The sequence below is a fragment of the Polyodon spathula genome, chromosome 23 (genome assembly GCF_017654505.1).
Source record: "Polyodon spathula isolate WHYD16114869_AA chromosome 23, ASM1765450v1, whole genome shotgun sequence".
Taxonomy (NCBI): Eukaryota; Metazoa; Chordata; class Actinopteri; order Acipenseriformes; family Polyodontidae; genus Polyodon; species Polyodon spathula.
This window is the reverse complement of record NC_054556.1, coordinates 468,013-482,547: the sequence shown is the minus strand read 5'-3', so window position 1 is coordinate 482,547 and position 14,535 is coordinate 468,013. Positions and strand designations below refer to the sequence as shown.

General features: G+C 50.9%; 1 protein-coding gene across 1 annotated transcript in view; it reads left to right on the top strand.

The window, feature by feature from the left end:
- Positions 1-14,535, top strand: part of LOC121297894 (collagen alpha-1(VII) chain-like) — a 60,404-nt gene that overhangs the window by 12,161 nt on the left and 33,708 nt on the right. Inside the window, exons 22-33 of the mRNA XM_041224509.1 lie at positions 539-643; positions 1,060-1,125; positions 1,642-1,677; positions 1,796-1,831; positions 2,340-2,387; positions 4,832-4,867; positions 5,380-5,520; positions 12,854-13,063; positions 13,252-13,287; positions 13,401-13,445; positions 13,648-13,719; positions 14,172-14,216. Of these exons, the coding sequence (XP_041080443.1) occupies positions 539-643; positions 1,060-1,125; positions 1,642-1,677; positions 1,796-1,831; positions 2,340-2,387; positions 4,832-4,867; positions 5,380-5,520; positions 12,854-13,063; positions 13,252-13,287; positions 13,401-13,445; positions 13,648-13,719; positions 14,172-14,216 (876 nt within the window). The remainder of the gene's footprint in view (positions 1-538; positions 644-1,059; positions 1,126-1,641; positions 1,678-1,795; positions 1,832-2,339; positions 2,388-4,831; positions 4,868-5,379; positions 5,521-12,853; positions 13,064-13,251; positions 13,288-13,400; positions 13,446-13,647; positions 13,720-14,171; positions 14,217-14,535) is intronic.

Sequence of the window (14,535 nt, the reverse complement as noted above, 5' to 3'; positions counted from 1 at the left end):
ATGAGATCCAGCCCTCTGAAATGTCTTTATAATATACAGCACTAGACCCTGATATTGATGAGATCCAGCCCTCTGAAATGTCTTTATAATATGCAGCACTAGACCCTGATATTGATGAGACCCAGCCCTCTGAAATGTCTTTTTAATATACAGCACTAGACCCTGATATTGATGAGACACAGCCCTCTGAAATGACTTTATAATATGCAGCACTAGACCCTGATATTGATGAGACCCAGCCCTCTGAATTGTCTTTGTATCAGATAGTTTGTAGCAGAGGGCTGGTATTAATAGTTTGTAACAGATTGAAATGGCGTCACATTAAAAGTATCCTTATTGTTGTTATTATGATACAGGCTGATTTTCACCCGCTCCGGTGACCGCTTGTGGAGGGGGTCTCAGCTTGTATCTTACAGCTCTCTATACACTATTCAATATGTAGCATTCTTATCAAACAGTATTGAGGGGCATCTTCTCTAAGCTTGTGCTCCAATACAAGAATGCCATTTGTTTTGATCTCTGTCTCTTGTTTGTTCAGGGCCGGGATGGAGTGAAGGGGGAGAGGGGGGAGCTGGGTCTGGCTGGCTCTGTTGGCCCAGCTGGACCCCCAGGGGTCCCTGGCAATCCTGGCCCCCCAGGACAGGTAAGGTCTACGAGACGTGCTCCTCAGTGTCGTGGCTCAAACAGTGTTTACGTTGATTGATCCCGATGGGAATGGAATGTGGAAGGCTGATCAGTCCTGCCATTTCGAATTTCCCCAGTCAAGCTGAATGCAGGTGTAAAAATTTAGAGAAATAACTTCAGATTGGAGTCGCATAACCCAGAACCTCTCAGAATGGGCTGCCAAGCCACGCTGTTGAGGCTGAATCGCTGGGATCTTTTAAGACCCGATTTGATGAAGCTTAGATATGAATCTGTTACTAGGGACTGGACGAGCACCAATGCCTCTTGCTGTTCTATGTTGTTTTTAAATGTTCTTACCATTTGAATAGTAAGAGACATACACAAAACAATTAGAATGCCACTGGAAACAAAGTAACATGTTTGTGTGTCTCACAGGTGGTCTACATGAAAGGGCAGGAGGTCACAGCTATCCCCGGACCCCCAGGGCCTCCAGGAACCCCTGTGAGTGACCCCTTCTTTATGTCTGCTCAGTATAAAAGCATTAGCAAAAACATTTGTCCCCTTGGTTTATTGTGTGTGTTGTTTAAAAAGCTCATCAGACTTTCGTAAGCAGCTTGTGGTCAGTGTTGGGTAATGACACCGGTCTATAATTCCCAGCTAGAATTTCTGCACTGGGATTGTCTCCACAGCAAGATTAGATACAGTAAATGCTTCTTTGAAGATGAATGTGACAGAATGGTCAGGCAGTCAAAAGTGAATTTTAAAAATGAAGTTCACTTTTATTTATAACAAATAAACACAGAACTTAAAATCAAACAGTACTCTGCCCTTTTTAAGCAGGGTCAGGCATTTAACAAGCATTACTGAAGCCGTTAGCGATCTCTGCTATCTCCCAGCTCCTCCTTTATCCACATGTTTACATGGCTATAACTCAGAGTTAGAGAGTTTCAATCAGATCATTTGCATTGACATCGTGCAGCAGCGCAGCTTCTAATGTGCTGTGCTCCTCCCGGACAGGGTGTCCCTGGAATACCTGGAGCCAGCGGCCCCAGGGTAAGTCTCATTCCTCCTTTCTTTTTTCATTGACTTCGTGATTGTTCACAGGCCCTATGTCCAGGCACACTTGGAGCGGAGTGTGCCTCTAATGGTTCTTTTTCTTCCCCCTCAACAGGGACAGGTGGGGGCAACTGGAGCCAAAGGAGACACAGTGAGTCGTATTTATCTAGCAGTGCTTCCATATGAAAATGAATGTTGAAGGCAGGTTCAGCACTTTCAAAGTACAACCAGATATGTGTCCAATGTTCTTATCTAATTCAATTACTTATGTTCTTATCCAATTAGAATCAGTCTTGTTTAATTAGTTCCCCTTACCAGGGTGGTCTATGATGGGGTGAACCCTGAGGGGCCGCCTCTTCTTCCTATATTTCTTGTGTTCTATTCTGTTCTGTTGAGTGTGTTCTATTCTGTTGAGTGTGTTCTGTTCTGTTGAATGTGTTCTGTTCTGTTGAATGTGTTCTGTTGAGTGTGTTCTGTTCTGTTGAGTGTGTTCTGTTCTGTTGAGTGTGTTCTGTTGAATGTGTTCTGTTGAATGTGTTCTATTCTTGAAGGTGAAATATTCAGTGTGTTTGAATGGCTGTTTCCCCCTCTGCTGTGTGAGTTATCTCAAGGTGTTCATGTTCTGTGTTTCTCTAAAGCTGCTTCTCTTGTTGTGACAGGGAGATCCTGGGGAGGACGGGAGGCCTGGCCGGAACGGAGAACCAGCGGTACAAGAGATTTTTCATAATTGTGAATTTTCTGCAATATTTTAATAATTTAATTAGATTCTTCCCTTTTTCATCACAAAAGAAATACAAACAGAAGGGTTGGGTTAGGATAGCAGCGTGCAAGGACAGCGCGTGTCACTGGAAGGGTTTTAGTGCAGCAGCGTGCAAGGACAGCGCGTGTCACTGGAAGGGTTTTAGTGCAGCAGCGTGCAAGGACAGCGCGTGTCACTGGAAGGGTTTTAGTGTAGCAGCGTGCAAGGACAGCGCGTGTCACTGGAAGGGTTTTAGTGCAGCAGCGTGCAAGGACAGCGCGTGTCACTGGAAGGGTTTTAGTGTGCAAGCAGCGTGCAAGGACAGCGCGTGTCACTGGAAGGGTTTTAGTGTAGCAGCGTGCGAGGACAGCGCGTGTCACTGGAAGGGTTTTAGTGTAGCAGCGTGCGAGGACAGCGCGTGTCACTGGAAGGGTTTTAGTGCAGCAGCGTGCGAGGACAGCGCGTGTCACTGGAAGGGTTTTAGTGTAGCAGCGTGCAAGGACAGCGCGTGTCACTGGAAGGGTTTTAGTGCAGCAGCGTGCGAGGACAGCGCGTGTCACTGGAAGGGTTTTAGTGTAGCAGCGTGCAGGACAGCGCGTGTCACTGGAAGGGTTTTAGGTAGCAGCGGTGTCACTTTTAGTGCAGCAGCGTGCAAGGACAGCGCGTGTCACTGGAAGGGTTTTAGTGCAGCAGCGTGCAAGGACAGCGCGTGTCACTGGAAGGGTTTTAGTGCAGCAGCGTGCAAGGACAGCGCGTGTCACTGGAAGGGTTTTAGTGCAGCAGCGTGCAAGGACAGCGCGTGTCACTGGAAGGGTTTTAGTGCAGCAGCGTGCAAGGACAGCGCGTGTCACTGGAAGGGTTTTAGTGTAGCAGCGTGCAAGGACAGCGCGTGTCACTGGAAGGGTTTTAGTGTAGCAGCGTGCAAGGACAGTGTCACTGGAAGGGTTTTAGTGTAGCAGCGTGCAAGGACAGCGCGTGTCACTGGAAGGGTTTTAGTGCAGCAGCGTGCAAGGACAGCGCGTGTCACTGGAAGGGTTTTAGTGCAGCAGCGTGCGAGGACAGCGCGTGTCACTGGAAGGGTTTTAGTGCAGCAGCGTGCAAGGACAGCGCGTGTCACTGGAAGGGTTTTAGTGCAGCAGCGTGCAAGGACAGCGCGTGTCACTGGAAGGGTTTTAGTGCAGCAGCGTGCAAGGACAGCGCGTGTCACTAGGTAGCTGGCTACGTGACATTCCAGTTAGAGCACTGCAGGGATTCGTGGTTGTTTAATTGAGGTCCTCAGAATAAAAGCCTTGGTGATCGATAGTCGTTCAGTAGATTCATTGTTGCATCTCTATTACAGAGTTTAAAGAGTGGCAGAATTAAGACCCGTCGCTGTTTAGATCTTTAAAAGAGTCCCCTGCTGTGAATCTGTAAGCATGGCAACACTATGCAGCAGGAAGGATCCTCTCTCTGCTGTGAGTCTGTAAGCATGGCAACACTATGCAGCAGGAAGGATCCTCTCTCTGCTGTGAGTCTGTAAGCATGGCAACACTATGCAGCAGGAAGGATCCTCTCTCTGCTGTGAGTCTGTAAGCATGGCAACACTATGCAGCAGGAAGGATCCTCTCTCTGCTGTGAGTCTGTAAGCATGGCAACACTGTGCAGCAGGAAGGATCATCTCTCTGCTGTGAGTCTGTAAGCATGGCAACACTGTGCAGCAGGAAGGATCCTCTCTCTGCTGTGAGTCTGTAAGCATGGCAACACTGTGCAGCAGGAAGGATCCTCTCTCTGCTGTGAGTCTGTAAGCATGGCAACACTATGCAGCAGGAAGGATCCTCTCTCTGCTGTGAGTCTGTAAGCATGGCAACACTATGCAGCAGGAAGGATCCTCTCTTTGCTGTGAGTCTGTAAGCATGGCAACACTATGCAGCAGGAAGGATCCTCTCTCTGCTGTGAGTCTGTAAGCATGGCAACACTGTGCAGCAGGAAGGATCCTCTCTCTGCTGTGAGTCTGTAAGCATGGCAACACTGTGCAGCAGGAAGGATCCTCTCTCTGCTGTGAGTCTGTAAGCATGGCAACACTGTGCAGCAGGAAGGATCCTCTCTCTGCTGTGAGTCTGTAAGCATGGCAACACTATGCAGCAGGAAGGATCCTCTCTCTGCTGTGAGTCTGTAAGCATGGCAACACTGTGCAGCAGGAAGGATCCTCTCTCTGCTGTGAGTCTGTAAGCATGGCAACACTGTGCAGCAGGAAGGATCCTCTCTCTGCTGTGAGTCTGTAAGCATGGCAACACTGTGCAGCAGGAAGGATCCTCTCTCTGCTGTGAGTCTGTAAGCATGGCAACACTATGCAGCAGGAAGGATCCTCTCTCTGCTGGCTATGTGACAATGCTTTACAGAGCTTTGACTTCTCCTTTTCCTTTTTGTTTTCAGGATATTAAGAAAGCGCTGTCTTCCTTTGGCATCGAGGTAAGGAAAGCTCCTCACACAGCAGTGTCGCGGTCCTGGTGGCGCTCGTGTTAATGCTAGCTCCTCGCGCAGCAGTGTCGCGGTCCTGGTGGCGCTCGTGTTAATGCTAGCTCCTCGCGCAGCAGTGTCGCGGTCCTGGTGGCGCTCGTGTTAATGCTAGCTCCTCGCGCAGCAGTGTCGCGGTCCTGGTGGCGCTCGTGTTAATGCTAGCTCCTCGCGCAGCAGTGTCGCGGTCCTGGTGGCGCTCGTGTTAATGCTAGCTCCTCGCGCAGCAGTGTCGCGGTCCTGGTGGCGCTCGTGTTAATGCTAGCTCCTCGCGCAGCAGTGTCGCGGTCCTGGTGGCGCTCGTGTTAATGCTAGCTCCTCGCGCAGCAGTGTCGCGGTCCTGGTGGCGCTCGTGTTAATGCTAGCTCCTCGCGCAGCAGTGTCGCGGTCCTGGTGGCGCTCGTGTTAATGCTAGCTCCTCGCGCAGCAGTATCTCAGTATCACAGCCCCTCTGTTTCTTGTTTCAGATCTTGTTGCTGAAGGAGATTCTAAGCAAGACGGATTTGCAGACTTTTCAGGGGAAGGCTGGCGCCCCGGGACAGAAGGGAGAGAAGGGGGATCATGGAGAGAGGGGGCACACTGGAGACAGAGGCCCTGCGGGCAAGGACGTAAGAACCAGAAAACAAAAAAAACAGCAGAGAAAACATTTTAGAAAAGTTTCCAAAGAGCTGTAAGGGGTGTCAGCTTCGACCTCAGTGGCGTTGCAACTGAGACATGCAGACAGGCCCTTGCCGCCTTCAGTGTGCTGATCAGAATTAGTGCTGGTGGGGGTATAATTATTGTTTAGAAAGAATGAAAGAAGTCCCAAAGCCTGCAAAACAGCCACCTGTTAAAGGCAAGCAGCACTTATTAAATGTGATGAGCCTATTAATGCTAATACATTGCAGGCAGAGACACTGATGCAGACATTAACAGCATGTCAATACCAATCATCACAGAGACACACGCATCACTCACACCAATCACAGAGACACGCGCATCACTCACACCAATCACAGAGACACGCGCATCACTCACACCAATCATCACAGAGACACGCGCATCACATCACAGAGACACGCGCATCACTCACACCAATCACAGAGACACCAATCATCACAGAGACACGCGCATCACTCACACCAATCATCACAGAGACACGCGCATCACTCACACCAATCATCACAGAGACACGCGCATCACTCACACCATCACAGATACGCGCACACGCAATCATCACAGAGACACGCGCATCACTCACACCAATCATCACAGAGACACGCTCATCACTCACACCAATCACAGAGACACGCGCATCACTCACACCAATCATCACAGAGACACGCGCATCACTCACACCAATCACAGAGACACACGCGCATCACTCACACCAATCACAGAGACACGCGCATCACTCACACCAATCATCACAGAGACACGCGCATCACTCACACCAATCATCACAGAGACACGCGCATCACTCACACCAATCATCACAGAGACACGCGCATCACTCACACCAATCATCACAGAGACACACGCATCACTCACACCAATCATCACAGAGACACGCGCATCACTCACACCAATCATCACAGAGACACGCGCATCACTCACACCATCACAGAGACACGCGCATCACTCACACCAATCACAGAGACACGCGCATCACTCACACCAATCATCACAGAGACACGCGCATCACTCACACCAATCGCACCAATCACAGAGACACGCGCATCACTCGCACCAATCATCACAGAGACACGCGCATCACTCACACCAATCACAGAGACACGCGCATCACTCACACCAATCACAGAGACACGCGCATCACTCACACCAATCACAGAGACACGCGCATCACTCGCACCAATCACAGAGACACACGCATCACTCACACCAATCACAGAGACACGCGCATCACTCAGAGACACACCAATCACACCAATCATCACAGAGACACGCGCATCACACTCACACCACTCACACCAATCACAGAGACACGCGCATCACTCACCAATCACAGAGACACGCATCACTCACACCAATCACAGAGACACGCGCATCACTCACACCAATCACAGAGACACACGCATCACTCACACCAATCACAGAGACACGCGCATCACTCACACCAATCACAGAGAGATCACAGAGCGCATCACTCACACCATCACTCGCACCAATCACAGAGACACGCGCATCACTCACACCAATCACAGAGACACGCGCATCACTCGCACCAATCACAGAGACACGCGCATCACTCACACCATCACTCGCACCAATCACAGAGACACGCGCATCACTCGCACCAATCACAGAGACACGCGCATCACTCGCACCAATCATCACAGAGACACGCGCATCACTCACACCAATCATCACAGAGACACGCGCATCACTCACACCAATCACAGAGACACGCGCATCACTCACACCAATCACAGAGACACACGCATCACTCACACCAATCATCACAGAGACACGCGCATCACTCACACCAATCACAGAGACACACGCATCACTCACACCAATCACAGAGACACGCGCATCACTCACACCAATCACAGAGACACACGCATCACTCACACCAATCACAGAGACACGCGCATCACTCACACCAATCATCACAGAGACACGCGCATCACTCACACCAATCACAGAGACACACGCATCACTCACACCATCACTCATCACAGAGACACGCGCATCACTCACACCAATCACAGAGAGACACGCGCATCACTCACACCAATCATCAGAGAGACACACGCATCACTCACACCAATCACAGAGACACGCGCATCACTCACACCAATCATCACAGAGACACGCGCATCACTCGCACCAATCACAGAGACACGCGCATCACTCACACCAATCATCACAGAGACACGCGCATCACTCACACCAATCATCACAGAGACACGCGCATCACTCACACCAATCATCACAGAGACACGCGCATCACTCGCACCAATCACAGAGACACGCGCATCACTCACACCAATCACAGAGACACGCGCATCACTCACACCAATCACAGAGACACGCGCATCACTCACACCAATCATCACAGAGACACGCGCATCACTCACACCAATCATCACAGAGACACGCGCATCACTCACACCAATCATCACAGAGACACGCGCATCACTCACACCAATCATCAGAGACACGCGCATCACTCGCACCATCACAGAGACACGCGCATCACTCACACCAATCATCACAGAGACACGCGCATCACTCACACCAATCATCACAGAGACACGCGCATCACTCACACCAATCACAGAGACACGCGCATCACTCACACCAAACATCACAGAGACACGCGCATCACTCACACCAATCACAGAGACACGCGCATCACTCACACCAATCATCACAGAGACACGCGCATCACTCACACCAATCACAGAGACACGCGCATCACTCACACCAATCATCACAGAGACACGCGCATCACTCACACCAATCACAGAGACACGCGCATCACTCACACCAATCATCACAGAGACACGCGCATCACTCACACCAATCATCACAGAGACACGCGCATCACTCACACCAATCATCACAGAGACACGCGCATCACTCACACCAATCATCACAGAGACACGCGCATCACTCACACCAATCATCACAGAGACACGCTCACAGAGACACGCGCATCACTCACACCAATCATCACAGAGACACGCGCATCACTCACACCAATCATCACAGAGACACGCGCATCATCACTCACACCAATCATCACAGAGACACACGCATCACTCAGAGACACCATCATCATCACAGAGACACGCGCATCACTCACACCAATCATCACAGAGACACGCGCATCACTCACACCAATCATCACAGAGACACGCGCATCACTCACACCAATCATCACAGAGACACGCGCATCACTCACACCAATCATCACAGAGACACGCGCATCACTCACACCAATCATCACAGAGACACGCGCATCACTCACACCAAACATCACAGAGACACGCGCATCACTCACACCAATCATCACAGAGACACGCGCATCACTCACACCAATCACAGAGACACGCGCATCACTCACACCATCACTCACACCAATCATCAGAGAGACACGCGCATCACTCATCACAGAGACACGCGCATCACTCACACCAATCATCACAGAGACACGCGCATCACTCACACCAATCATCACAGAGACACGCGCATCACTCACACCAATCATCACAGAGACACGCGCATCACTCACACCAATCATCAGAGACACGCGCATCACTCACACCAATCACAGAGACACGCGCATCACTCACACCAATCATCACAGAGACACGCGCATCACTCACACCAATCACAGAGACACGCGCATCACTCACACCAATCATCACAGAGACACGCGCATCACTCACACCAATCATCACAGAGACACGCGCATCACTCACACCAATCATCACAGAGACACGCGCATCACTCACACCAATCACAGAGACACACGCATCACTCACACCAATCACAGAGACACGCGCATCACTCACACCAATCATCACAGAGACACGCGCATCACTCACACCAATCATCACAGAGACACGCGCATCACTCACACCAATCATCACAGAGACACGCGCATCACTCACACCAATCACAGAGACACGCGCATCACTCACACCAATCACAGAGACACGCGCATCACTCGCACCAATCATCACAGAGACACGCGCACTCAATCTCGCATCACTCGCACCAATCACAGAGACACGCGCATCACTCGCACCAATCACAGAGACACGCGCATCACTCACACCAATCATCACAGAGACACGCGCATCACTCACACCAATCACAGAGACACGCGCATCACTCAGAGACACCACTCACACCAATCACAGAGACACGCGCATCACTCACACCAATCATCACAGAGACACGCGCATCACTCACACCAATCATCACAGAGACACGCGCATCACTCACACCAATCACAGAGACACGCGCATCACTCACACCAATCATCACAGAGACACGCGCATCACTCACACCAATCACAGAGACACGCGCATCACTCACACCAATCACAGAGACACGCGCATCACTCACACCAATCATCACAGAGACACGCGCATCACTCACACCAATCATCACAGAGACACGCGCATCACTCACACCAATCATCACAGAGACACGCGCATCACTCACACCAATCATCACAGAGACACGCGCATCACTCACACCAATCATCACAGAGACACGCGCATCACTCACACCAATCATCACAGAGACACGCGCATCACTCACACCAATCATCACAGAGACACGCGCATCACTCACACCAATCATCACAGAGACACGCGCATCACTCACACCAATCATCACAGAGACACGCGCATCACTCACACCAATCATCACAGAGACACGCGCATCACTCACACCAATCATCACAGAGACACGCGCATCACTCACACCAATCATCACAGAGACACGCGCATCACTCACACCATCACAGAGACACGCGCATCACTCACACCAATCATCACAGAGACACGCGCATCACTCACACCAATCATCACAGAGACACGCGCATCACTCACACCAATCACAGAGACACGCGCATCACTCACACCAATCATCAGAGAGACACGCGCATCACTCACACCAACCATCACAGAGACACGCGCATCACTCACACCAATCATCACAGAGACACGCGCATCACTCACACCAATCACAGAGACACGCGCATCACTCACACCAATCATCACAGAGACACGCGCATCACTCACACCAATCACAGAGACACGCGCATCACTCACACCATCACAGAGACACGCGCATCACTCACACCAATCATCACAGAGACACGCGCATCACTCACACCAATCATCACAGAGACACGCATCATCACTCACAGAGACACGCATCACTCATCACAGAGACACGCGCATCACTCACACCAATCATCACAGAGACACGCGCATCACTCACACCAATCATCACAGAGACACGCATCACTCACACCAATCACACAGAGACACGCGCATCACTCACACCAATCATCAGAGACACGCGCATCACTCGCACCAATCATCACAGAGACACGCGCATCACTCACACCAATCATCACAGAGACACGCGCATCACTCACACCAATCATCACAGAGACACGCGCATCACTCACACCAATCATCACAGAGACACGCGCATCACTCACACCAATCATCACAGAGACACGCGCATCACTCACACCAATCACAGAGACACGCGCATCACTCACACCAATCATCACAGAGACACGCATCACTCACACCAATCATCACAGAGACACGCGCATCACTCACACCAAATCACAGAGACACACGCATCACTCACACCAATCACAGAGACACACGCATCACTCACACCAATCACAGAGACACACGCATCACTCACACCAATCATCACAGAGACACACGCATCACTCACACCAATCATCACAGAGACACGCGCATCACTCACACCAATCACAGAGACACGCGCATCACTCACACCAATCATCACAGAGACACGCGCATCACTCGCACCAATCATCACAGAGACACGCGCATCACTCACACCAATCACAGAGACACGCGCATCACTCACACCAATCACAGAGACACGCGCATCACTCGCACCAATCACAGAGACACGCGCATCACTCGCACCAATCACAGAGACACGCGCATCACTCGCACCAATCATCACAGAGACACGCGCATCACTCGCACCAATCACAGAGACACGCGCATCACTCGCACCAATCATCACAGAGACACGCGCATCACTCACACCAATCACAGAGACACGCGCATCACTCACCAATCATCACAGAGACACGCGCATCACTCACACCAATCACAGAGACACGCGCATCACTCACACCAATCATCACAGAGACACGCGCATCACTCACACCAATCACAGAGACACGCGCATCACTCACACCAATCATCACAGAGACACGCGCATCACTCACACCGCATCACTCACATCATCACAGAGACACGCGCATCACTCACACCAATCACAGAGACACGCGCATCACTCACACCAATCATCACAGAGACACGCGCATCACTCACACCAATCACAGAGACACGCGCATCACTCACACCAATCATCACAGAGACACCCGCATCACTCACACCAATCACAGATACGCGCATCACTCACACCAATCATCAGAGAGACACGCGCATCACTCACACCAATCACAGAGACACGCGCATCACTCACACCAATCATCACAGAGACAGAGACACGCGCATCACTCACACCAATCATCACAGAGACACGCGCATCACTCACACCAATCATCACAGAGACACGCGCATCACTCACACCAATCATCAGAGACACGCGCATCACTCACACCAATCAGAGACACGCGCATCACTCACACCAATCAGGACAGCCATGTGGGAGCGTGTGCAGGTGAAGGCTATCCATCTCTCCAGTCCTGCACTCATCCACTCATTCATTCATCCACTCATCTATTGACCTCCTTGTTTATTTGTTTGTTTATAGAGTAAGCACATGTTTGACCTATCCTGACCTCTTGCTCAGTTCCTCAGTCCAGGGCTATTAATCAACACTAGTAAGCTGTAGCTGCTGCTAAACGGCTGCTTTTCTGGGGAGGCTGTGCAGGGTATTTTACTAGAGATTCAGGGTTTTTCAGGGGAGGAGTCGGGAATTAAATCACCAGTCCAATAAGTCTGCTGTCTGAGTTGAGTTACTAGAAATAAGAATGTGTCTGTCTGCTCTTTTGGCACAGGAGACACACAGACAGACACACACACAGACAGACAGACACACAGAGACACAGACACACAGACAGGGTTCGATCCTCAGTCAGAAAGCATACGGCATTACCATTACAGTACCTGTTTTTATCACTGTGTGTTTGTGAAGTTCTGACTGGTCTTGAATTCCTTTTAGGGTCTGTCAGGGGTCCCAGGGGAACGTGGACAGAGGGGAGAGAAGGGGGACCCTGGCCCTGCTGGACCTACAGGACCCCCCGGCAGGGCGATTGGAGAGAGGGGCCTCGAGGGCCCACCTGGCCAGGCAGGAGAGCCCGGGAAACCAGGAATACCAGGAGTGCCGGGAAGAGTTGGAGAGCAGGGAGAGACAGGCAGGCAGGGAGACAAGGTGAGAGGGGGGAGCGGAGAGAGGGAGTGAGGAGGAGGGAGAGAGGAGTGGGGGAAGCAGGGAGAGACAGGCAGGCAGGGAGACAAGATGAGGGTGGAGAGGAGAGCGGTAGTGAGGAGTTGGAGAGAGGAGTGGGGGAAGCAGGGCAGTATTCCCTCAGCCTCACTGTGTTTCTTTTTCTCTTGCAGGGTGATCGAGGTGATAAAGGGGACAAAGGTGACCATGTGAGTAGAGTCTACACTGTGCTTGCATGCTTTCCTCCCGGCAATGCTCTGGAGATTGAAGGCCTGTCCTGTAACTGATTATATATTAACGTCTTCTTGTTTCATTATTGCAGGGCAGGGATGGAGTCACGGGACCCCCTGGCCCGCCAGGACCCAAGGTATCAGTTTGAGGCTCCCGTGGTGCTGTCATACTATTGTTACTGTTTCCATATGTTTTCCTCCACTGGTTTCCAGCCTCATCCCACACACACAGTGAGGTGTCAGGGGATCCCTGCCTCTCTCATTTCTGTAAGAGATGTAGGACCAGAGTGCTTTGAAATGTTCAGGTGCTGATGGACGGCGTGTCTGTCTCTGTTCCAGGGAGAGGCGCAGGAGGTCTCGGGGCCCAGGCTGCCTGGAGAGAGGGGGCTGCCAGGAGTGAAAGGAGAGAAGGTGAGACTGGAGGGGCCGGGATCAGGATCTGGATCGGGGGGGTACAGCAAACATACAGCATATACAGTATATTCCAGACAGAGAGCGAGGTAGATAGAGAGCGAGGTAGATAGAGAGCGAGGTAGATAGAGAGCGAGGTAGATAGAGAGCGAGGTAGATGGAGAGCGAGGTAGATGGAGAGCGAGACAGATAGATAGGCAAATAGATAGATAGATAGACATAGATGGACAGATAGATAGATAGGCAGATTGATAAATAGATAGATAAACATATAGATAGATAGATGGACAGATGGATAGATAGATAGAGAGGGTACAGCATTGCAAAGGACACTTCAGGACAGACAGAGTTAGCGACTGTTTGAATGAAGGAGCTTTTTTTTTTTTAAATCTAGTTTGCTTTGGTTCTGGTGTTGACCCAGTTGTTTTTAAATCTCTTTTCTTTTCTTCCAGGGAGAGTCGGGAATCCCTGGCCCAGTGGGACCCAAAGGAGACAAGGTCTGAGTTTATAACAGCCTCCCTTAACCCTGGTGCAGCCTTCTACCCCAGTCTGCAACCCCCCGTAACATTCAGAGAATCACAGCACACCCCCACTGTAACATTCAGAGAATCACAGCACACCCCCCCCCCGTAACATTCAGAGAATCACAGCACACCCCCCCGTAACATTCAGAGAATCACAGCACACCCCCCCGTAACATTCAGAGAATCACAGCACACCCCCCCGTAACATTCAGAGAATCACAGCACACCCCCCCGTAACATTCAGAGAATCACAGCACACACCCCCCCCGTAACATTCAGAGAATCACAGCAC